The sequence below is a fragment of the Kryptolebias marmoratus genome, linkage group LG7, assembly GCF_001649575.2.
Source record: "Kryptolebias marmoratus isolate JLee-2015 linkage group LG7, ASM164957v2, whole genome shotgun sequence".
In the NCBI taxonomy this organism is placed as follows: Eukaryota; Metazoa; Chordata; class Actinopteri; order Cyprinodontiformes; family Rivulidae; genus Kryptolebias; species Kryptolebias marmoratus.
Genome location: NC_051436.1, coordinates 17,254,493 through 17,278,046, shown reverse-complemented (window position 1 = coordinate 17,278,046; position 23,554 = coordinate 17,254,493). Strand labels below are relative to the sequence as shown.

The following is a 23,554-nucleotide window of genomic DNA, read 5'->3' as shown; positions in this document are numbered from 1 at the left end:
ACAAAACCTCCTGACCACTCCACTAGGGAGAGGGGAAACACAAACAAGAGAAGCTACTGTTGTCTTTACCGTTGGGCGATGGTAAACTGAGATGCAGGGCTGTCCTAGGTTTAGGATCAGGTGGGAGGTCCTGTTTGAACCCTGAAGGGTGGGGAAGATCAAGGAACGAGGAAAAAATGAAGCAAGGGGTTGGTTGGACAGGCCTTTTGGCTAGGGTTGGTTTGTGATGTTGATTTTAAAGATGTATGATATTGTGATTAGCTTTAGCAGTTTCATGGCTTCAGTTCAAGAATTAATGTAAAATAAACCATCATGAGTGGTTAAAAAGTAGACCCAAATACACAGCAAACCAAGAAGGACATTCTGTTTCCCATTATGGCTCATGAGTCTGTCGTGAACTGAGAGACCCACAGAGTAAGAGTTTCCAACACATGATTAATTTGGTGCTTAACCACAGTCCATGCCAAGTGCAGTTAACTCAGCAGTAGTGTCACAGCACTCCACTTCATACCACCTTAAAGCTGAGACAAAAACAGGGTGGACTGGTAATTTGCTACTTTGTCAAAAATAAACTGCATTTTTCTCAAAAGAATTTACTGTTTTGTTCTAGAAAAATCAAGAATTCCATTTTTTTTTTCTTGCAGAATGCATTGAAATCACGTTTTAAAGATTCCTTTCACACTAGATGACAACCTGGCTATGTTCTCCATGACCCATACGACCTATTAGACTGTAACTGGAGTGTGGCAAATTTGAAAAACCTTTAGTGTAAAGGCATTCACGATGTTGCTCTGCTTTTAGTACTCATCAAAAAGGTTTTTCTTGGTATTTTCTGTGTCTCTCACAGACACTATAACGCACTTACAACGCTCTATGCACCCACCCACAACAGCACAGCAGTATGTGTGGGTATCATATTTGCACTAGGTTGTTTCCATGACCTTGTCACTATCAAGGCCAGGGCTTTGGCATGAGGCCAGGGGGGGCTAGTCCTGTTTTGAATCAACCAAGCCAAGTCGGTGTACACAAGCCACACATCACTGATACACTGCCACCCTGCTCCCCCACGCGCAAACAAGGCCCCTGATAAGCTACTACCACAATGATAAACCACCACGACCTTCCAATGGGAAACCAATGTGGAAATATCACTTTCTATCACATATATTGAGCACATACGCACATGAAGACCTACCCAAGACCCTGCAAAGACCATGCATATTCTGGCTGATTTCTTTTAGTTCATATCAGGGTTGTCATCCAGTGTGAAGGGAGCCTCGGGCATTTTGAGTCTCTCTTTAAATTAGCTTTTTGGTCATTTTTCTCTTCTTTGACAGCAGCAATGATCCCAGCAACGCATCCACTGTCTGCATTTGTCTCAAGCATGCTTTGATACCTTTGAAATAAGGAACGTAGTTGTGCTGCTGCAGCAGGGCCAGGGTAGTGGGGTTCAGCTGTAAAGACAAGCCTGCACTGACACCTAGTGGTGTGGGTGAGTGCTTGCCAATACCACCACCACTTCCTTCAGCCTCGTGGGAATAATACACAGGGTGAGAGGATGAATCCCTGGCCCAGGTGGAGGGGTACTTAGCACCACCCGAGTGGCTTATGGGGGGATGGAGTGAACTGGAGTCACGGGTTAGGCTGTTGTATTTACCACCAAGGTATACCTCTGGTCCTGGATGTCCAACCAGATCACATAAGAAAAAACTGAGTTACTGAGAAAATTTCTCACAAGTGGCTTCTAAAGTCAGATAAAGAACTGTAACAATGTTGTCAGAATAATCAAAGCCTATGAATAAAAGCCACTTCCAAAATTTACATCCTGTCTCTTGTCTGATACTTCTGTTCACAACTGTGATTGTTATAATTCATTATGACTGCTTCAAATTTGTAGCCCAGAGAGATTAAAGCAGAAGTTTTCCCACAGCTATCCTAGCAATGGCAGTACCTTGAACGGGTTACAAAATTTAATTTGCAGGAGATGCGGGAATACATAATTTCAGTTTATAGTAACAACAACAGTGGGAAATCTTTTCAAAATACAGACAGTAGACAGATTTTTCAGAAAATTAGCACCAGATGTGTCCTGAACAGTGCAGAACTTCAGAATGTGATTCATGTGACCCACATTGTTGATCCCTATTAAATCACTTAAAAACAGTGTCAGAAATACCAAAAATCATCCATGTAATAAAAAGATCCTACCCTAGGCATTTAATTTGTTTTCATTTCACTCATTTAATTTTTAGGTTTACCTGCTCGACTGTAGTTCTGAGGGGAACGGGATGGGGTGTACCGTCCGTAGCCCCCTAAGGAGCTGTTGGAACTGGGGCTTGAGGGCCTCCGCTGCCGGGGTGACCGCTCCCCATCGCCCTGGTTACATAAACAGACAAAGAGGAGAGGAAAGCGAGCATTCTGATTTTGTCTCAGTAACAATATGAGCCAGGAATCTGGAGAGTATTTCATTGCTGATACACACTTTATCCAAAAGTCACAAGAAAGTGTAACATCAATGCAATTTTAAAGCAACAGCTGATAAAACTAAAAATTATTAAAAATATAGACCAACAAACCAGATTTCTTTGGGGGGAGGACTCATTTCAAAGTAGGGTTTTGAGGAATATTTATAAATAATTAACCTGTTGTAGACTGGACCGATGAGACGACTACGCATTACACTTTCATTCTGGCAAAAATATTATGAAGTTGCACTGAAAGTGTTTCAGTGAACTGCTCCTGCTGCTATTTACACTTTCAAATAACCATAGAATTCTATTTAAATATGTATTGAAATGTTGACAGTGATGTAAACGTCTAAAAACATAGTGATTTCATAACCACAATGAAATTTTGGGAGAAAGAAGCTGTTTTAAGACAACAGCAATTCAGTTTGATCTCGGCCACATTTGGACTAGCCATTAGCTCATCAGTTTTGTCAGAATTCATGTTTATTTCTTCAAACAGGTCATTCAAAGAGCTATCGACAACAGGTAAAATGTTCATTTTCCCTTCTTCACACAAAAAAAACCCTCTTCGAAGTGGCTAAACTATCCCTTTAACTGCAGGTTTTCTGGAATTGAAAATGGACTTGAATTCATGATGTAGCTGAAAATAAATGTGATTACAGTGACATTTTATTTCATGAAAACAAGTATATTTTTTGTGGTTCTTTGTACATGTTTACAATACCTGAAAAACTCCTGATACTTTTTCATTATGTCCTGACACATAATACATAAAGATTAAAAACATTTCTTTAGACCCTGACTGTGTACCATTCAAATATTAATAACTACAACATATTTTTCATAGTGACTCATTGCCTCTGAGCAGTTCCAAAACAAATAAATATTAACATTTGAAATATTTAAAGAAAAAAATAAGTTTTCTAGTTGTCTTTTGAGTTCTGTGCATTACTTGAATTTGTAATGAAAAACCTGAACTTGGAATATAAAAACGCAGCCAGCATCACGTTTTTTTCTGGAAAAAAAGCTAGTCTTCTACCATTATCAAACAGTCGTGAGAGACATGTTCACCTTCATGTAGTTTTTTAAAGAAGCCGTTTATTTCTCAATTTTCTTGCAAAACTACCTTAATAAAAATTATTTGTCATTGAGTACAAAATCTATTCTTTTGGGACAAGAAAATATTTACATTACAAGTCTTAAACCAATTAGTTGCAAATGGTCCAAAACATTACAAACCAGGCCCAATGTGAGTTTAAACATGGAGGCAATCACTTCCAAAAAAAAGTTCCCATCATGAGGTAATTTCTATCATTCTTTTAATAATGTAATTTAAACAAGAATGGATTTTTTTCTTTAGAAATTGGCTGACCAACACATGCTTTCCAGTTGAAAACCGAATATAGGTGTGCTTGTAGCACACGCAGAGAGAAGGAGGTGTTATATTTCTGCAACCTCTGTAGATCACAAACACTTTACGTGGCTAAAAACATGCACGTTAGGCTGCCTTCAGGCCCAGGCCTCCCTTGAAAAAGAGATCTGTTATCTCAATGGGACTAGCCTGGTTAAATAAACGTCAATAAATAAATTAATAAATTTACAACATCCAGTCAGCTCTGCCTCTGCTCATCTTCCACTGTCTCCGACTGCCCACCATGAACTTCTTTTTAGGTACATGTCACTCTGCTTTTGTCTTTTCTTCAGCTTCTTATGGCAGCATTGGTTGTGAGGGTAATAAAAGAAGATAGATTTTGCTGATATTATTTATGAGTTCTGACATTATAGACACTTTGAAGAGATTCCATCAGTAAACAGGTTGCACATTGGTGATGGCGCGAGCAATTTGTGTCACTGAAGTGACAAAGTTGCTGTTATTACATTAAAATTCACCACACTTTCTGCAGCCCCCCTCTTAAACAGTTGGTGTTGCTAAAGAGGAAGAATATTGCTGGGACACAAAAATTAGAAGCAGAAGAGTTTACAGGAAGTACAGTTCTTGTAAATAAACTTAAATACTTGCACATGGCAGGATTGAAAGCACAGCTTTTTTAAGACCAGTATTCAAAGCAATGTCATTTCTATCTTTTTAAAACACCAGTATAATTTATAGCTGTATTTATAGACCCTATTGTTAAATAAAAAGTGCAACCTTGTTTTGAACTGTAGCATAAATTGGTAATTTCTTTATAAAATGGAACATGATATCTGATACATTCAAATAAACTTGGATTTTCCCTTACACCTATATGACTACGAACCTTTAGAATTGCTTCAAACAAGCAAACATTTTATAGCTTTTGTTTGTCCCCCTAAACACCCACCCACTTTAACTAACAGGCTGATTGTTTAACTCCATTAGGACAACCTAATGATCATGACTAAATGTCTTTTTCCACGAAATGTAACCAAAACCTAATTCTAACAATTTAAAAATTAATTTGTACCCATGCAGACAGCTATTTGGTCCCCTCATACACAGGAGGTCCCCATAAGTCAATGTCATGACCTGTGGACCCCATCATGGCATGAATACAAAGAAATATATAAACACACACACACACACACACACACTCAAACATAGAAAAACACAGCATAAATGAGGGGTATTTGCACTCACAGTGAAACACAGTGTATCACATTACCTCAGTAGGAGTAGGAGAAAGCAGCTGGGGGGACTGCAAATGAAAACGGGAAGAAAGCCAATGATTAGGACAAACTCATATGTGAGGATTTATATGAGTTAGCCATCCAGCACCACAATCAATGAGTGACGACTGATGAAGTGAATACAAAGCTTTTTTTTCCCCACAGAACTAGGATGGGACTGCTGTGTTTAGGTAGGATTAGCTGTGCTTGTTAGGGAAAAAAAGCAAGACTGATTAATGAATTTTCTGTAAAAAGTGAGGGAGGATGATGGGGGAGGCAATGTACAAAGCAACAAAAGTTCTTAGTTGAATTTTATTTCTGTGTAACATAAAGGCCATAAGACCTAAAAAACTGATGGCAAAGTAAAGGTTTAAATAATAGTGTTTGCATGAACCACTTTAAAGATCTTTTCAATGTAGGAACTATAGGTACTCTTCAAAAATCAAAACTAAAACACACCTGTATTTTTTACCCCCTATCATAAAACGACTTCTACAACAGTTTTATAGAGAGCAATTTTTTCACATTTCTAAATTAAACAAAATGTATTAATAAAATGTACTTTTACTTTAAGACAAATTAGCTGAAATATTTCCATTTCTATATTAAAGATATCAGTAACTTCCTCACTTGCTAATATACTCAAAATGTGCTGCTAAAAAGCAGCTTATCTAAATTTAATTTAGAGCCATTATTAGGTATTATATTAAGTGTCAACCCTGCAGCATAACTACATGTATGTGTAAGCATTTTCTTAAAGAAACATGCGTACAGTGAATTAATGGATCCAGCTAATTTCACTTGTGGATGAAAGAGATTAAGTCAGAGCGAACAGGAAGACAGATGAAACAGACTGCTCTACCTCCCCGTAATGCCTCTCCTCAGATGGGTAGCTGACATATGGAGAGTAGGACAACATGTCAGGCCTGTCGATGTTATAGATCGCCTTGGTTTTTGGAAGGGCTGCCAGGTCCTTGTAGTCCAGCATCTCTTCTCCCAGCTTGGCCTAGACACAGAAATTAAAAGAAAAATTAGCACCTACTTTCTTGAGTCAATGTGAATAAAATGCACCAACAGTTTTGGCTATAAAAAGCACAACATGTTGAGGAGAATTAGGTCGGTCTTACATAGATGACTCTGCTAGGAGAGCCAGAGGCGCTGGAAGCTGGGACTGAAGTGATGCTTTCAGAAGAAGTTCGGGTCACCTGAAACACAGCAAACATATAGTCACAAACACACACACACACACCGCAAATACCTACAGTTACAAACACATTCATGGTGTTATAAAAAAAGCCAATCAAACACATAAACTCCTGTCATCTGCAAGTCTCTTTCAGAGCTGTTTATTTGTTAAACCTAACCAACTATGTATAATAAAATGGTCAAATTTTGAAGCCTAACCTTTTATCCTGAACAGTCCTTACTACATAGAGCAACAGTGAAAAGATCACGAAAGGGAAAAAAGTACTTTGAATTTCCACATTATGAGAACTGACATGCTCTCTGAAGATAAAGATTACAAAAATCAGGATTTGTGCATCCAAGAAAAGCAATTGAGATTATTGGTGGTGAGTTTCACTAAGAAGACAATGAGGAGCAAACAACTTTATTAAACCACACTTCTGAACACAGAAACTTGAATCACTTTAAGTAATCAAAGAGAACATATTACACACAGACTACAGTGGTTCTATTAGTGAAGCTCAGCTGGCTGTGGTCCATCAACACCAGGTTAAAGCACACACACTGAAAACAAGGAGGAACTTCTAGTCTGCTGTGTCATCTTTATCATATTCCACAAGTCTCTTGGCAAAAAAAGGAGATCTATCCTCTCAGTGTTCAGGCTGTTTGTTCAGTGGGTATTATGGGTTAATACAATCAATTTTCTCGTCCTGCTTATTAATCTGTGAACTGACTTATTATCAGAGCCATCATCCAGACGTCACTCAGTGCTCATGTTTGTCAGCTCTGGACCGCAGCAGGTATCATGAGAAACCTGTCAGCCCCACCAAACACACAGCAGAACATCCGCATGGCAGTACGGTATCGAACAGTTAGAGTCAACCCATGCAAAACGGGGCATAGCGTGGAGGGACGTACAGGAACACCAACCTGCTGCTCAGGAACGTCACTGAGCTGTATCCGGACCTGCTTCTGAGAAGGGGATGGGTGATGATGAGGAACGCAGTGAGGATATGGCACATGGGACGTGTCACATCAACAGCTTTTTAATGAATTAAATAAAGCTAATAATGATAATAATAATACATCTACTATATGTGCACGCTACGGTTTGAAATTTGTTTTAGGGAACTCTAACCCTGCACAGGTCACCAGTCTATCACAGGGCCACGAAGAGACAAACAAAACAGTTGTTTACACACTCACTTATACCTGGTCACAATTTAGAGTGGCCTATTAACCTGACATGTATGTATTTATATTTATATGTTCCTATTAATAGTTGGTAACCTGTATTTACTGTATATTCTATTATGAATAAAATAAGATTAAGTTAGAAGTTAAAATTCCATCAACCTGTATTATATTCTCCACAGAAACCAACAGTGAAAACTAAATAGAAATGTATGGAAAATACATTGGTACTACTGACATTTCAGTGCAGGAGATTTCATTCGCGAAAGACAACTGAGGTTTTTTAACACTGTGTTACATTCATTGTCCAGCTGCAGAGCACACTACAGACTGGCAATTTAAGAGATAAAATAGTAAATACTGAAATCAACATGACTCCAACACATATTTTCATAAAGAAGATTTTCATAAAAACCTGCATTCACCCTTTGTTTCTATTTATTTAATGCTAATTAGAAAGACAATTTTGGAAAGAAAAGACAAAAAAAGCTTATTTTCTGGGTCATGCATAACGGTAAAATAAGAAAGATCTTCAGGAGTAGGCTGTGTGTTATTTTTTCATTTCTGTCAGTTTGTGTCGTGTTTAAACTACAGAGGCAGAAACTATCTCTCATGCTGGGACTCATTGACACACTCAGTATAGAAGAAATATTTCATGTTCCGTCTTGCCTCTTCTTGAAATAGAAACAATGAAAACACAAATATAAAACTGACGCTAAAACACAAATGACAATCTGACTTATGGAACTTTGATTCTGATTCAGAAATCCTTATCTAAACTACACAGCCTAAGCTCCTTTGATTAATTCTGTTATAGAGGCCCTTTTCCTTTCATCTATTATCACTGTATAAGTATTTTCCCATCCTGGAGTGTGTGTGTGAAAATGTCTGTTAGCCACGACAGGAGATTTGGACTGTGCTATTAATTCCACTTTATACCCACCTTACTCTTCTCCTCCTGCTTGGATGCTTGTCTGCACGGGGGATGCCAAATGGACGATCCTGAAGACACAAAAAGACAAAGACAGAAACCGTGACACTTTTCACTTTGAAAGTTAGCATAATGACACTGGTTCTGTCTAGATTATCTTAGTACCACTGGAAGAACTTTCACAATGACGTTAAGACAAACCTGTGACGTAACATTGTGTCATGAAGTTAAAAGCAGAGCAGCAAATGTTAGCAACCTAATGCACTTCTTGAACTGATCTGACTATGATCTAGTCCTTTGTTACATTCACGTTGCACTCAGAAGTTGAAATGTCCAAGTTTCAAATCACTAGAAGACCTCCTGAAGTTGAAATTCTGACTTGGAAAGTCTGAGATTCATGACCAACCCTTACCTCAAAAATCCAATATGGCTACCCTTAACATCAAAACTTAGATACCTGCAGTAATAAATTTTTTATTTGCACTTCAATAGGTCTCACTAAATTAGTCACAAACAGTACTGTACTACCTCCATTAGGAAACATGTTGCTACTACGTTTGAACACACTGAAAACAGACAAATACACAGTTATTGGCTTGTATTGCTAATAGGGATGAAACAGTTTACAGAAACCCCCAGATCCATGAGAATAACTGAGATTTTAAAAAGTGTCAATTGTGGATTTTCTATTAATGGTGTATAGTATTGTCAGAGTGTAGTTTTCCATGACGTTTGAAATGTTTTTGACTGATGAAATGGTTGGTGGACGACCTTGAAGGAGATGAAATGTTTTTCTAGTTGCTCACACGCTGCAGCTACACTACATAACTAATAGAAAACCCAGTTAGAACCGGTTCTGGTCACACATAGCCTTTTACTGATACACAAAGGGAAACGCCTTAATGGGGTGTAGTTAGTTAGATAAAATTTACAGGCTTCTGTTGTTCGGGGTCTCTCTCTTGGCATCACCCTTAAGGTGTGTTGAGAGGTGATCCGGTACCGGGGCAGTGAGTGACTCTCTGTCTGATTCACTGACTTTGTTGTTTTACTGTTTTACAGCATTAATCCTATCCATGAACACCTTAGCTTTAGCATTTAGCTCAGCCTAGAACTGGATTGGTGGTTTTTGAAAGCAGTCATCATGTCTTCTGTGTCACTAACTGTAACATTTATTGACTAATTTACTGGGAAAGAATTTCAGCAGTGGTACACCTCATATGTCTCTTTTGTATAAATAGTCCACCCTCAGAGATGTTAGCATAACTGTCCTAACATTCTTCTTTGTGTACAAATAAATTGTAAAGATGTGTAAGAAAATCTGGACTTATTAAACCTAATTCTTCTGTTGTAGTAGTTTATCTCTCTTTCACTGGCTTTCACCTTGTACATCATGAAATTTGGCACAAACACAACTGGGTAGTTTGAATTTCACCCAAAGTCACAAAATGCAGTAAAACTGAGCTGAAACAAAATGGCCACCAAAGGCAAAGCACTAGCTGCTACTCTGAGTTAGTCCACAGGCTGCAGCAGTAAAGAACATTTACTGAGCCTGTTGATGTGACTCAGACACACTCAGGCATGATTCATTCGTCCTGCTGCTACTCCAGATTCTTAGAAAGAGTCAAGCTAATTTGGCTTCTGTGGAAATGAAGACTTTGAAAAGAGTGAACAAGAAAATTTGACTTGGCTAGGAGGTATGTGCTGATTGTCATTTAATGATGGAGTTGTGTTTGAGCAATGGATCTTTAGCAGACTTGCAGAAAAGGATAAAACAACAGTAATATACTAAGGCTGTCTTCACCTTGCAGATACATTTCCTCTCCTTCTGCAAACATTTGCTCACAGCGGGCGCACCGGGCACATGTGGGGTGGTAATGCTTTTCTCCAGCCTGTTGATTAAAAACAGCAGGTATTATTTTGGATTTCTTTTTTAAAAATCATCAAAACAACACTAATGTGTCTTCAGAAAGTGTTCAGGCCCTCTTTACGTTTTTCACTTTTGTTATTTTTGGAACCTGATGATGTGATCCTTTAAATGCATTTTCTCAATAATTTGAAAATGACTTTTTTTCCATACAATTGCGTGTATTTATTTATTTTTTAAATATCACATTTACAAGAGTTCTCCAACCCTCTGCTTTGTACTGACTTGAAGCTCGTTTTGCAGCAGTTACAGCCTCGGATCTCTCTGCATTGGGCTGCAACATGATAAAACCACAAAAAGTGAAGGGAGCCTGAATCCTTTCTGAAACCACAGTACATTCCTGTAAACTGTGAAAGCTGAGAAAAAAACTGTTTGAATTTAATTAGCAGAGTTAAAGAAACCTGTACAAGCAGCAACATCTAAAACAACATGGTCCTACGTTTTATGCAATTTAAGATGATAATGACTTGTAAGAATGAAGCTGGTTAAAAACAAGCAGCTGTTGTGAATCCTTACTTGGCAAACATCATTGTATTTATAGATTTTTTTATTTTTATGCTTGGGGTGCATAATTTTGTTGAGAAAACAGCCAGCACTGAAATATCTAATCTACCACATAATGATAGAAGTCAGAGTTTTTGACTTTATGTTTTGTTCTTTAGTCACAGGGTGGAGCTGTTGTGTTGTGGACAGAGCACCACAGTCGTATTCAGGAACAAGTGAGAAAGTAAACCTTTGGTCAGGTTGGACTTTTCCAAACCAGGGTCACTAAGTGGCTAATGGTGTTTAACAGACAACTGAGAATGTAGCAATAAATAATCACAGTGTCTACCATGACCAGCCATTTTCCTACGACTTGTTCGTTTAACACAGGGTTACTATAACATGACCTCACATTCAGAACCCAATATTATGACCAGATGATGATCGGGAATCCACAAGGTAGTGTGCCAGGAGGGGGATTGTCACGGAAGAGTCTGAAATAGTGGCTCTTTACAAGTCCACTTGGTCCCTGGAATTCAAGACTTGAAAAGGGTCAATCCTCAATATTAAGATGGAGTCAGATTTAGTTTAGTCTGTGCTTACATTTTTCTTAATTACTTGCATTATTATTAGTTTGGTAAAAAATTTCTACTGGTACTCTGAAGATCAGTCCAAATGCTTAAAAAGTCTTAAAAAAATGCTCAAATCTACTTCCCTATTCTGTCATGTTTTCTCTTACAAAACAACACAACATATTATTGGAATCACGCGGTATTGGATTAGTTTTGGGAGCTTTTCTTGCATCTAAGCACACACGCATTACTCTGGTCTCAATAATAAACAAAACAACACAAGTTAGATGGGTCTTGCAATAAACTCCTATTCCTCTGAGGTCACTTCATTTTGCTGCGTCATCCCAACAGGGACTAAAACCAGAAAACGGGACGCCAACACCCAGTTTCTTGGATAAGAAAGTTTCTTGTTTAATGCTCGCCTGCAGCAAATGGACAGCAGATGGAGAGAAGAAGGCTTCAGGAGCAGGCACATACCGACCACAAATGAGCAGGAGGACTTTAGGACCAGGTAATACCAAAATGAAATCAGGTGCTTAAAAAACTTCAGAAGTTTGGTGATGCCATGCCAAGAGCTCACATTTGAAATAAGGGGCTGAATCTGGAGGAAAAGAGGAAGTTGACTTTGGAACATTGAGACCCAGAGATATGAAACATCTGGACCAGGATTGAGATTTAAATGTGGAAACTATGAGTGTGCCGGAAAGGCGATAGTACCACTATCAAATCCTTCCTTTGTCAGAATTCGAGGCTGCATAAGGGAGAAAATGACTTTATCCAAAGTCCTGCGGGACTGACATGTCAAGGACAAAAAGCAGGGTGAGCCACTCCTTTCACTAAGGAAGATTAGCAGATTTTTACATTACTTTCTTGAGCCACTGCCTGTAGGTTGCATGCTTTCTCTTACAGATCTTTTCCGCTTGCACTGCATCCTCTGTTTCAAGTTAGATGAATGCCTGCAGGCAGGGATCTTTAAAAAAAATACTGAAAAAGCTTAGCAAGTGAGCATAAAATACATAAGCAGCAAGTGTGTTAAAGCACAGAGGGATCCACTACAAAGCTACATTTCCTGCTTAGCCAGCTTTGTTGAGCTGAAAGTCAACACAGCCACGTGGACAACGTGGTCACATGTTTCTACCCATGGGAAAACCATGTAGTTTTTCTGTAAGAGCTGCCTTAAGATGGCTTTTATTGTCCATTCATACTATTATAAGTAAACTAAACTGAATGAAATGATAAAATCCTGTTTTTTTAAAGATTGGTGTAATAAAATAATTTAGAAACAGACAAAGCCCTAAAAACTTGTCTTAAGCAAAGAGACAGCCCTATCAATCTCTGCTCAGTACACAGTACAGGTCATTGTACACTTTACACTCTGAGTTTGTGCGGTAAGTCCTATTTGCCCTGATTCCGGTTGCTGTCACAGTTCAGACACAAGAACAGGTTACACACCTGATAGTCAAACCAAAACATAATTGTGGGTAATGATGTCATTTGCACAGAAAAATGTCCTCGCCCTAGTTCTTTCATTTCTGCTGCTCGGCAGCCTCTGGAACCTGATCAGTGTTAATGAAAGCAGAGATCGGGGAAGCCTGGCATGTGATGAAAGGAACCGGAGAAAGTGAGATAGATGAAATATAAAAATGTCCTGTTGTTTTGAGGTCACGGCAGGAGCTTCCAGGACCCACCGCCCTCCTTCCCCTGCACATCTGAAAGCTTTCTTCTCTTTCCTCTCTGCAGCCAGGAGTGGATCCAGTGTCCTGTGTGAACTAAAAACCACATTCCACTGAGCTGATCTCTACCTGCCTCTCTGGTCGACTCCCTCTCATCCAAATGTGCCTTCCTAATCCTCTTTATTCAAATGCTTCTACTGTGTTTTACCTTTTTATCTCAAAAACTTGAAGGAACATAACTTTCTTCAAAAGTAACTTTCTTGACCTAAACAGGCTTTTGAAAAATACTGTACATTTACAACTGATTAGCTTTGAGGTCAACCCAATACAAGATGGCCACCATAGCCAACTGACCTTAAAGAATTTTGCAGACATTGATATAAACTTTGATGTGATAGCAGCTAAGAGTTAGCCCCAACTTGTACTCCAAGTGCTTCAAATTATGCAACATCTTTGGTTAATATTTTGGCATTAATTGCTGAAGTCAACCCTGTTTGACTGTTAGCAAAATATCTCATTAACAACCAAGCAGTCTTTTTTTCTAACTCTTGGAAAGTTATGTCATACTATATGGACATGTACAACTGATTAACCTTTAGAGCAGGGACAGCTGGTATAAATGGGCTAGTAGGACTAAGCCCTTCCTGGTGTTTACAATATAAATGTTAAAATACCTAATAAACACAAATTAAAAATAATGTATCACATTTTGTGAAATTTACAAAAAAACCAGTGCCAAAAAATCTCAAGAAAATCCCAGAGTCCTTCCAAAGGGCTAACTTTTCACAGCCCCATTCATTGAATGTCTTTCTTGGTACAGAATGATTGACAGGCGTCTTGTCCCGCCCCCTCAGTTTGCTGCTCATTTGGGCTAATTTAGTTCAGCCCAGCGTCAGTCCAAGGCTTTAGGCTTCAGCCAATGAGGGTGGACGGCCAATAATGTGCCCTGTATGTGGGCATGGTTTGGTGTAGACTGACGTAGTTACTATGGTGAGCAAGTTAAACATAAACAAGGTGGATTATTTAATTTCTCACCCATTTTCCTTAATGTCTTTGGGGAAGAAACCAGAAGTGAAGAGGTTGGGGGTGGATGGACCAGAGAATATTCAAAAAAGGACAAGTGGCAAAACTGAAGTTTTTCTGTTACCTGGTTTCAACGACAGGACTGGCTAACGGCAACTGTAGCTAACAAATCTTTAACAAGGTGATTATTAACCTTTTTACATCCCAGAAAAGTTGGTGGAGTGAGCTGCTTTTAGACTTTATTTTAGATTTATGGTTAGGGAAAAAGCCAGGCAAAATACATTTCATAGCATTTTATGTACAATGTACTTGATGTAAACGTCTGAACTTGGCCGAATTATTCTCATTCCGATCAATCTCTACTGAATGATCCAGGATGATTTAACTGTTATCTGTTTATTTTGTTTGGTAATCTTTTGTATTTTTGTGGTTATAGACACAATTTCACCATTACTTCCTGTCAGCACACCACAATTTCCTTTGATTTTTGCTTTTTGGTGTTAGACATGCTGATGTGAGATTTTCTTTTAAGAAAACTGCACCCCCTGCTCTCCAAATACCACATTTTTATAATTTCATTTTGGGTGTAACACAGTAAAGTTTTACATTAGCCTTAGTGGAAAATGGGCTGACATCAGGAGGGTCTAATACAGACAAATCTTTGGGCTTCTGTAGATATCTCTGGAATTTACTGCATGCATTCAACATTAAACTAAGTCTACATTCTTTTCTTTCTGCACTCTTTTATTGCTGTCAGGACTGATTAATGCTCCATTTTCTGCTCATTCTATAAAGAATGCACCTCAACTACAACCTCGTAAAAAAAACAGCTGCACAAATGTTGACAAAAACTAGAGAGAGAGAGAGAGAGAGAGAGCTCACATTACAGCAGTTAGAAAGACTTGCATTGCTTATTTATATGCTTTAGAAATAATTTTAGGTGTCTTTATTTTCTTATTACAATTGTGAGATATGTACTGTAAAATTGTTATATTTATATATATATATATTTATAACAAATCCCTAAACCCCTTATATCTGATACTTCCTGAGTATCTGCATCAGGCAGCATTTAATTCTCTAAAACCACGGTGCAGAGGTTGCAGAATGCTGACTGGGAGGAAGCACTGGGAGCAAACGTCTGCCCAATGATTAAATGAAAGACTCCAGCATAAATCTTTGGCTGCTTGTAGGTAAATCTACAATATTACAGTCAGCTGTGGAGGCAAAGGATATGCAGGTACAAATACTACAATACCTCTTTATTTTTCTGCATCTAGTGCAGTTAACACAGCCTAATCCTGAATATTTTAATTTTGTAGAGAGACATATTGCTGGTACTTTCTATGTATGTGCCAGGTACTTCCTATTTGTATCTGGTATGTACCTGGTACTTATAGGGTAAATAATTGGCACTTTCCTGGTTTTAACAGGGTACCCTTTAGGTACAAGGTTCATTCCAGGTAAGTACTAAGTGTATACTATGTACATACCTAGTACTTGCAGGATACAAACCTGGTAAGTGTCATGTATGTATCAGGGATGTACCAGGTACATACCCTGTTAGTATCAGGAAAGTACTAAGTAAGTACTAGGTAAGTACCAGTTACATCCCCAGTAAGTGCTATCTAAGTACCATGTACAAACCAGGTAAGTACCAAATATGTACTTATTAAATATCAGTTATGTACCAGTTACATACCCAGTAAGTACCAGGCTGTGTTTAATAAAAACAAAGTGGGTTGATCAGAGGAGACACCTGACTTTGGACACCTGAAACTAACTAGGAAACAAGTATAATTTAAAGTATGTGAGCAAAATGCCAAATTTGACTTGACCAGTTACTGATTTATTCTTAATGCCCCTTTCACACTAAATGATGACTCCTCTATGCCATCCACACCACCGATTAGTGCCACATTTAGAAAACCTTCAGCGTGAGGGCAATCACTGCTACACTCTTAGTACTTGACAAATAGTATTTCCTGCTATTTTCTGTGTCTCTGAAACAAGCTTGATCAGTACTTTAAATTCTTAATGACCATGCCATGTCAGATACATCATAGATATGCTTCCATCACACTTCTCCAAGGACCCCAATACACTGCCACCACTGTAGTAAACCACTATGAACATGTTTATTGCATGCCCAAAACCATCTATTAGATGTAATGCGGAACCCATTGTGTTCTTAATACAGCCCTGAAGTCGTAGCCAGGACCCTGCAAAGACCATCAACATTCTGCTTGATTTTTTTTACATTGTAGTGTGGTCTTCATCCAGTGAGAAGGAGGTCTTTTCTGTGCACTCTTACCTTAACCTGTAAACAGTCATGAATCTACCACTCGTTATTTTTCCTCTTCCGTTAACTTTCATTATTTTACCTGTTGACTAATCTAAGTGTGCAAACAGTAAGTTGATCCAAACACAGCTGCTCAGACAGTGTTCCATCCATACTGTACCTCCAACACTTTCCCAGTGATGTACTTCTTACAACTCTCACACTGGATGCCAAACATGGCGTGGTAGTCCATCTCACAGTATGGGATCCCATCCCTGTTTGGACAACACAAGACCAAAGAGCAGATCAGAGACGGTGCAGACTGTCAGATGCTGTTTCAGATCGCAAAGCAGGACCTGGGTTCTGAATGTAACCAGTCTGTGCTGAAAATATTTACAGACTAGAAGCACTCAGAGAGTGCAAACCTCAGCCAGGGCCATAGCGTCAATAAAAAAAAATAGAGATTCAGATCTGGATCACCATCAAAATGTAATCAATAGGGGATTTTTTTGTGACAACCCCAACATTTGCTAAAAATTTCATGCAAATCTGTTCATTAGTTTTATGTAATCTTGCTAACAGACAAACAGACAAAAACAAAACCTCCTTGGCGGAAGTAAAACTGGATCAAGAAAAATTCAAAGGAATCAGTTTGGTCTTCATTTATTTTTTTCCAATACTTTTGTTTTAACCAGGGAAGTCCACAAAATAAATTATTATTATTATTTTTTTTTAGTCTTACAGTCTTGATTTGCTCAAAATTAGACACATTAATCTAAAAGATGTGAACAGCGATTAAAACTAGGGATGTACATTTCTGCCTTTTTTTCTAATATTTGATATTCCAGTCTTGGATATGTCAGTATGATAATATCAGATATCTGATGACGAGTTCAGATACCGGCAAACATCTAATCTGACTGGAATACAGGTACAGTATATTAAAATGAAGGCGCTTTAGCAGGAAAATTCAGATATTATCTCTACTCTTATTATAACAGATATGAGTGAAATCATTAATAAAATTTAGAATGGACATTTAGATTTAATTTAAAAACATTTTTAGATAAAAAAGCAGACTGTATCTTATGATAACAGGATTGGATGACCATCACCCAGCTGTAATACTTAAATTAGTCCAAAACCAGCTCCATGTTAAGCTCTACATGTCCTAGGATCTGTCTGTATAGCATTTTTAACACTAATGTATGAGATTTAAAAAAAACCCTCATATTTAAATATTATTTTTCTTCCAAAGCTCAAAGCAGGAGAATTACCAGCAGAAACCAGAAGGACTTACTTGCTGATGTACTCAGCATTGAGCACCTTGTTGCACACTTTACACTTGAAGCAACCCAGATGCCAGTGCTTGTCCAGCGCTACCAGAGACTGTTCGTTCTTAAACTCCTTCCCACAGCCGCAGCAATCTGCACACAGCACACATGGACGAAGTCAGACGCTGTTTGAAGGGAAATGAACCTAAAATGAACTTGCATTACATAAGTGAGTCAAAGCACTGAAGTAACATTGGTTATATTGTCTGTTTCTGAGAGAAACAAGTGCCAGTTTAAAAGGGTGGAATAGAGAAGTGGAGGTTGGATTTTGGCTGGATTGGTGTTGGTAGTGAGGAGAAGCACTGACTGTGGACAGCCTGTATGGGTGCAGGGCTGTTGGCAGGGAGGGGCTGGGAACACTTTTGGCAGATACACTCCTTCCCGTTGAATGTCACCCGGTCACCGGCTGGGAAAGGCTGTCTGCAAACAAACACACACACACACACACACATACAAACAGAAAGAGTGTCAGACGATAGATTTGACTGTCCATTGTCATGTGTGTTCCTAGAAGACATTTATTCTCATCTTTAAACACAAAAACAATATTAATTGTCATCAAACAAAAAGGTAAAAAAACATCATGTCAAGAGGCTCTAGCAGCAAAACATTACTCTGTAGCAATACATGATACAGCTCAGTGTGTACCAGAGATGTACCCAGTTCTTCCCTGGTACTTGACCCGGTATGGACCCATTCCTTTTCTTGTACATGGTACAAACCAGATACTTAATCAAGCTGGTATTTATCCAATACGTAACAGGTACACACCTGATAAATTCTTGTCACATACAAGATACTTATTTGGTATGTAACAGGTACTTACTAACTGAATACTTGGCACTTGCCAAGTATGTACCTGGTGTGTATTTGGCACCTGGTACTTACCTCACTGTAACTCATTAGTTACAGGTGATGCTCTGAAGTCTATCATATCTTTAAAGCTAGTTACATTGCTTTTTAATAACCACAGGTTTCTTCCTGTTCAAGGGGAGTCATTTCTTTCCACTGTCCGCACCGTGCTGCTCAGGATGGGAGATGGTGACAAAGTGAAGATTTGATACAGCCTGCTGGTTTTGTTGGATAACTTTTGCTCATTTGCGCTTTATAATGTACTGTTCGGGAATGTTTTTGTATGGTTCCCCTTAAATGACTTTTCTTGTGAATTATACATATATTCTCCTGACTATCAGTAGTTCAAATGTGTCCTTTGTGGAGGACATTTGTAAACCTGAATGCTAATGAATTAACTCCTTTTGCTATCTACAGAGGGCATTCAGGGCTTTTCAATGATACCAAATGTGAAAGGGTGGGGGTAATTACTTTACAAAGATTTGGGAATTAAAAAAAGAATAAATGTGATTGGACAATATTTTGTTTCCTAGTAGTCAGGAGGATATTTTTAAAAAAACTGAATCGAACCGAACTCAATAACAGACTCTAGAATGGAACTGTGAAGGAGCAACTGAGGACAGATTGTCACCGGTTTTATTCACAAGTCTAAATCTCTTTATTGTGCTGCTGGAGACACATTCAAACCAAGCCTGCTGAAATAACATTAATGCTGCCTGGCTGTTTGGGTTTTGCTGCTGTCACTGATCACACAGAATGATGATAACTCAGCAGAGCGGGGCTCCAACATGCTGCCATGTGCTGCTTCCTGCAGCTCAGAAATGTAATATTAGTGCATAAGTCACACTGTCAGCTTCAGAATGAAGAGTGACTGCAGGCAGTCTGCGAGGGGCCGAGATGATAGGTTAGAAATGGATAAACAACAGGGTGACCAGACGTCTCATATTGTATGGAACTACTCAGCACTTTGTTCCCCTCATTCCACAAACTGAGCTAATGTCCTGCAGGTGATCATGATTTTTTTCCCCCATGTTTGTGTGTGTGTGTGTGTGTATGTCGGTTAGCAAAATACCTCATGAATTACTGAACAAATTTTAAAGAAACTCTCAGAAAGTAATCATTGGCTGTACATCAATAACTGATTCCCTTTTGGAGTCAAATCAATTTAAGATGGCTGCCACACCCAACCGACCTTTAAGGACACCAATAATGGCTGTGTCTCAGGTCAATCTGAAAGAAACTGAGCTAAAATTTATTTAGCGTGGCAGTAGCCAAGACTGATCCCCAATATATACTCCAACTGCTAATAGATTGTGCAAATCTTTGTTTTAAATCTTGCCATTAACTGTTTGGACTCAACTTTCTCTGTCTGTTAGCAAAATATATCCAGAACCACTGCATGGATTCTAAAGAAATTTTCAGAACATATTCAGTGGATGAACCTCTACAACTGGGTCAACTCAAATTAAAATGGCCGCCATAGCCAACACACCTTAGACAACAAAAAACGTCTATAATTCAGTCAGTTTGACAGATATCATGCTAAATTTTGGTGTGGTTGTAGCTGAGAGTCATACAAAACACTTACCTTCAAACTGAGCACAGTTGTGAAGTGAAGCAGTCACGATCTTTACTGAGTTTAGCCCCACACCATGGGAGAAAATTTAAGAAACCTCAAAGTCAGAAAGAAACTGTTTCTGTGGACTAGCCTCATCTGTATACATCCTGTACTCTCATACAATTTATAGTATAAACTGTACTATAAATATTGTATGAAAACTGAAAAAATAAAATAAAATAAAATACTCTGAAAGTCTGGAGAAGTATTATTAATGACTCCTCTAAAAGATTAAAGCAAAGTAGAAATTGAGGACAGGGTCAAGACTTTTGCACAGGATTGTGGTTGAATTGCGAAACAAAGAAAACCCAGACAGTGGGACTAAAAAAACACAGTCAGAATGCTAAATTATGAATGATCAATGCAGCGCCACCATCTCCCCCCACTATCGCCACCACACACACACACACACACACACACACACACCCACAGCTGAGCCTGAAGCATCTCCACCAGCAGAACTTACATCTTCTCTCTAACTCCACCTCGTTTTTACATTCCTCATTAAGAACAAATGTTTTTACTTCACAGAAGGCCTTTTTTTTTTTTCCAGAAGAGAAGCGCAGAGGTTACACAATCACATCGCAAACCACAGATACCACGCTGGAACATTCTGATACTGGGTTCAGCAAGAGGATAAACATGATCCGCTCATACACAAACACATAAAACAGACTACGCATCACAGCAGCCGTAGGGGGGTTAAAAGAACAATCCAGTCAACGTTGAAGAGATGTTTTGTCTAGTAGTGATCAGTAATTAGTACCTTATCAGCCGTGACATCAGTTACAGAGCACGGAGAAAGAGGCAAAAGTCTTTACCCATGCTAGGCTAATAGGTAGCCAAACATGGGCCTGTTTTTTTATTATTTTTTTTTAGGCTTACAAAACAACTCCTTCTGAAAAACGACACACCAGTGTAAAAGAAGCTTATATTAAACCTCTACAGTCGATGATGATGAGGCCATTTGCTATCATGATGCCATTTGTTTAGTTTGTTGCCAGTTTCTCAACCGAACAATGTTGGTGTTAGTACGCAAATGTTTGTGCGCGGCGCATAGACAGACCGTGTGTATGTCGATTGTGCCGAGGTTGCTGCCACCACTTGCAAAAGTGGTAGCACACTGTTCCTGATCAAGCCTCATGTCTTGATATAGTTTTTGTTTGGGGTTTTCTACAAAGAAGTGGAATGAAATATTAATCAAAAACTGTGATGGACAGAAATGGAACAACAACCGACCGAATCGTGATGAGGGTGATTCATCTCTTATGCATTGGCACACTTCATTACAGTGAACTGTCATTAGCACAAAGACTTAGGATGTTAGATGCATATCCGTAAAGTGACTTCAAAACAGCTGTGGCTATATTTTTATACTGCTGATAATGCACAATCTCTCCAGTCTGCCTTTGCCACACCTTCCTTTATTCCTCGATGACAGCTTGTTTTGTGTGAAAACAATGAGCCACCTTTGGTTGGTCTGTGCTAATTTTCAAAGGCTAACATCTTCACTGGAACAGACTTTTTAGTCAATGGAGTGTAATCAGTGGGTAACAATGTCTAAATTAAAAGTACCCCTAGCTCCAGTGCTGCATTTAATGTCACCACAGCACAAAATGCTTAAATGTCAGAGGAGAGCGGGAGGTGAACAAAGGTGTGTGTTTGTGTGTGTGGAGAGGGGGCAGGTTATTGATTCTTACTTGCATGAGGAGCAGACAAAGCAGCGAGGATGGTAGGTCTTCCCCAGGGCTGACACCACCTCCCCCTCAATGAAGTCCTGGCAGCTGAAGCAGCGAGTCCCGTACAGCCGCTGGTAGTCCAGAGTACAGATGTATTCACCCTGTCGCACAAAGAAACCTCCCTGGGCAAGCTCACAGCCACACACTGTGGGGAGACACACAGCAAACAAGAGAGGGAGGGGGAGAGAAGAAAGAAAAATTAGCACACTGAGCACTTCATAATAAACATGTTCGAGCAGCAAAGGAAATGTGGAGGATCTATTGTAATAAAGAGCTTATTCCTTCATTTCCTAAATAAAATGCACTTTTGAAAACCAACAAAAAGTCATAAAGTTTTCCACAAACGTCAAGCATGATAAAGATTTTTGTATTTCAATAAAACTAAACCTGGCACCTTGAGTAACAGCGATTTCACATATAGATATCAAATTTGGTATATTCTACATATTCTAAGGCCAAAAATCTACAAAAATGTCTCTTGAAGGTATGGCCTAAACTTAACAGGAAGCCAACTATTTTGAATCAACTAGATCATTTTGGTGCTTAACACACATTGTATTTTACAAACCCCTGCCAGAGACATTGGCACCAAATAAATGGGTGATTAAAAGTCATCAAAAACTTAAGGTTTTGTCACAGGGTGTGAGCATGTTTGATCACAGTCCTGTCCTTAACACATGTAGGTGTCAATATTCTGCCATCAACTTAGCCCTGCCGACTGCCCAACAGAAATGTACATGCACATGTACCAGAACCATATCACCTTCAAATTGTGTCTTACACCAGATGACAAGTTAACGTTACTGGGCAACTGATGGGTGTTAGAACATCTCTTGAATAAATTTCTTGCCATTTTTCTTTTTGTTGTCATGATATAAACTGGAGATGTGAACTCCTCTAGTGACCAACTCTAAACTGAATTTTGATTACATGTCAAGCATGTCTTAAATTCCCAAATTAAGGCTTAAAGATTTTGGAGAGGAGCTGGCTGCCAGTGGGCTGTGGGCTAACAGTGTTGAGCTAACATTGAGTTTATGATTTTAGTTTTGGCATAAATTATTGTTCTATAATAATTTATTTTTTAATGGGGTCAAAGCCAACCGCCAATGCCCCAAAGGTCGTAATTTTCACTAGAGCATTTTAAATTTAATTTTAAAATAATTTTTTGTTTTGTTTTGTTTAAATTCAAGTTTCTGACAAAATCAAAAAGTCTTGATGCAATAAACAAAATGTATGTGGTACTTTTATGCATTTACAAAGGGGTCGGTGGTCCTCGAACACAAGAGGAAGGTTCAGTCCTGCAGCTGTGTGGTCACACAGACTGTATGTCATCACTACTTAAAATGATCTTTTCAAATGTCAACCGTTACGGCTCCGTTACTACATTTACACACCATTCGTCCCATCCTAAGCCTGGTCCAACAAGTCTGCTCTGGTCAGGTGATTTTTTTAAATTTTTTTCTACATTTGAAGCGTGTCAAACTAGTCACTTAGTATTATGTCCATGTATTTCATTGCAACAGTGATAGATGAATAAAACAATGTGTTTCGGGACAAAAGAAGCTAGAGCATGGAGGAAGTGGAAAAGCTAAAAGAGCATAATTTTTCTTCTTTAATGATTGGGACTCTAC

At 38.7% G+C, this 23,554-nt stretch overlaps 1 protein-coding gene across 13 annotated transcripts in view; it reads right to left on the bottom strand.

Moving 5' to 3' along the window:
* The window catches only part of ablim2 (actin binding LIM protein family, member 2), a 97,990-nt gene that overhangs the window by 25,785 nt on the left and 48,651 nt on the right, over positions 1-23,554 (bottom strand). For 3 of the 13 annotated variants that reach the window (XM_025009131.2, XM_017430315.3, XM_017430318.3), the window contains exons 3-15: positions 21,885-22,068; positions 18,022-18,134; positions 17,681-17,807; positions 16,562-16,655; positions 10,226-10,313; positions 8,437-8,495; positions 7,218-7,271; positions 6,242-6,319; positions 5,977-6,120; positions 5,111-5,143; positions 2,259-2,376; positions 1,397-1,678; positions 70-141 (exon numbers count right to left, since the gene is read on the bottom strand). In XM_025009131.2, coding sequence (XP_024864899.1) covers positions 70-141; positions 1,397-1,678; positions 2,259-2,376; positions 5,111-5,143; positions 5,977-6,120; positions 6,242-6,319; positions 7,218-7,271; positions 8,437-8,495; positions 10,226-10,313; positions 16,562-16,655; positions 17,681-17,807; positions 18,022-18,134; positions 21,885-22,068 — 1,446 coding nt within the window. The remainder of the gene's footprint in view (positions 1-69; positions 142-1,396; positions 1,679-2,258; positions 2,377-5,110; positions 5,144-5,976; positions 6,121-6,241; positions 6,320-7,217; positions 7,272-8,436; positions 8,496-10,225; positions 10,314-16,561; positions 16,656-17,680; positions 17,808-18,021; positions 18,135-21,884; positions 22,069-23,554) is intronic. The other 10 variants (XM_017430319.3, XM_037976596.1, XM_017430321.3 and 7 more) reach the window with 8 other exon arrangements.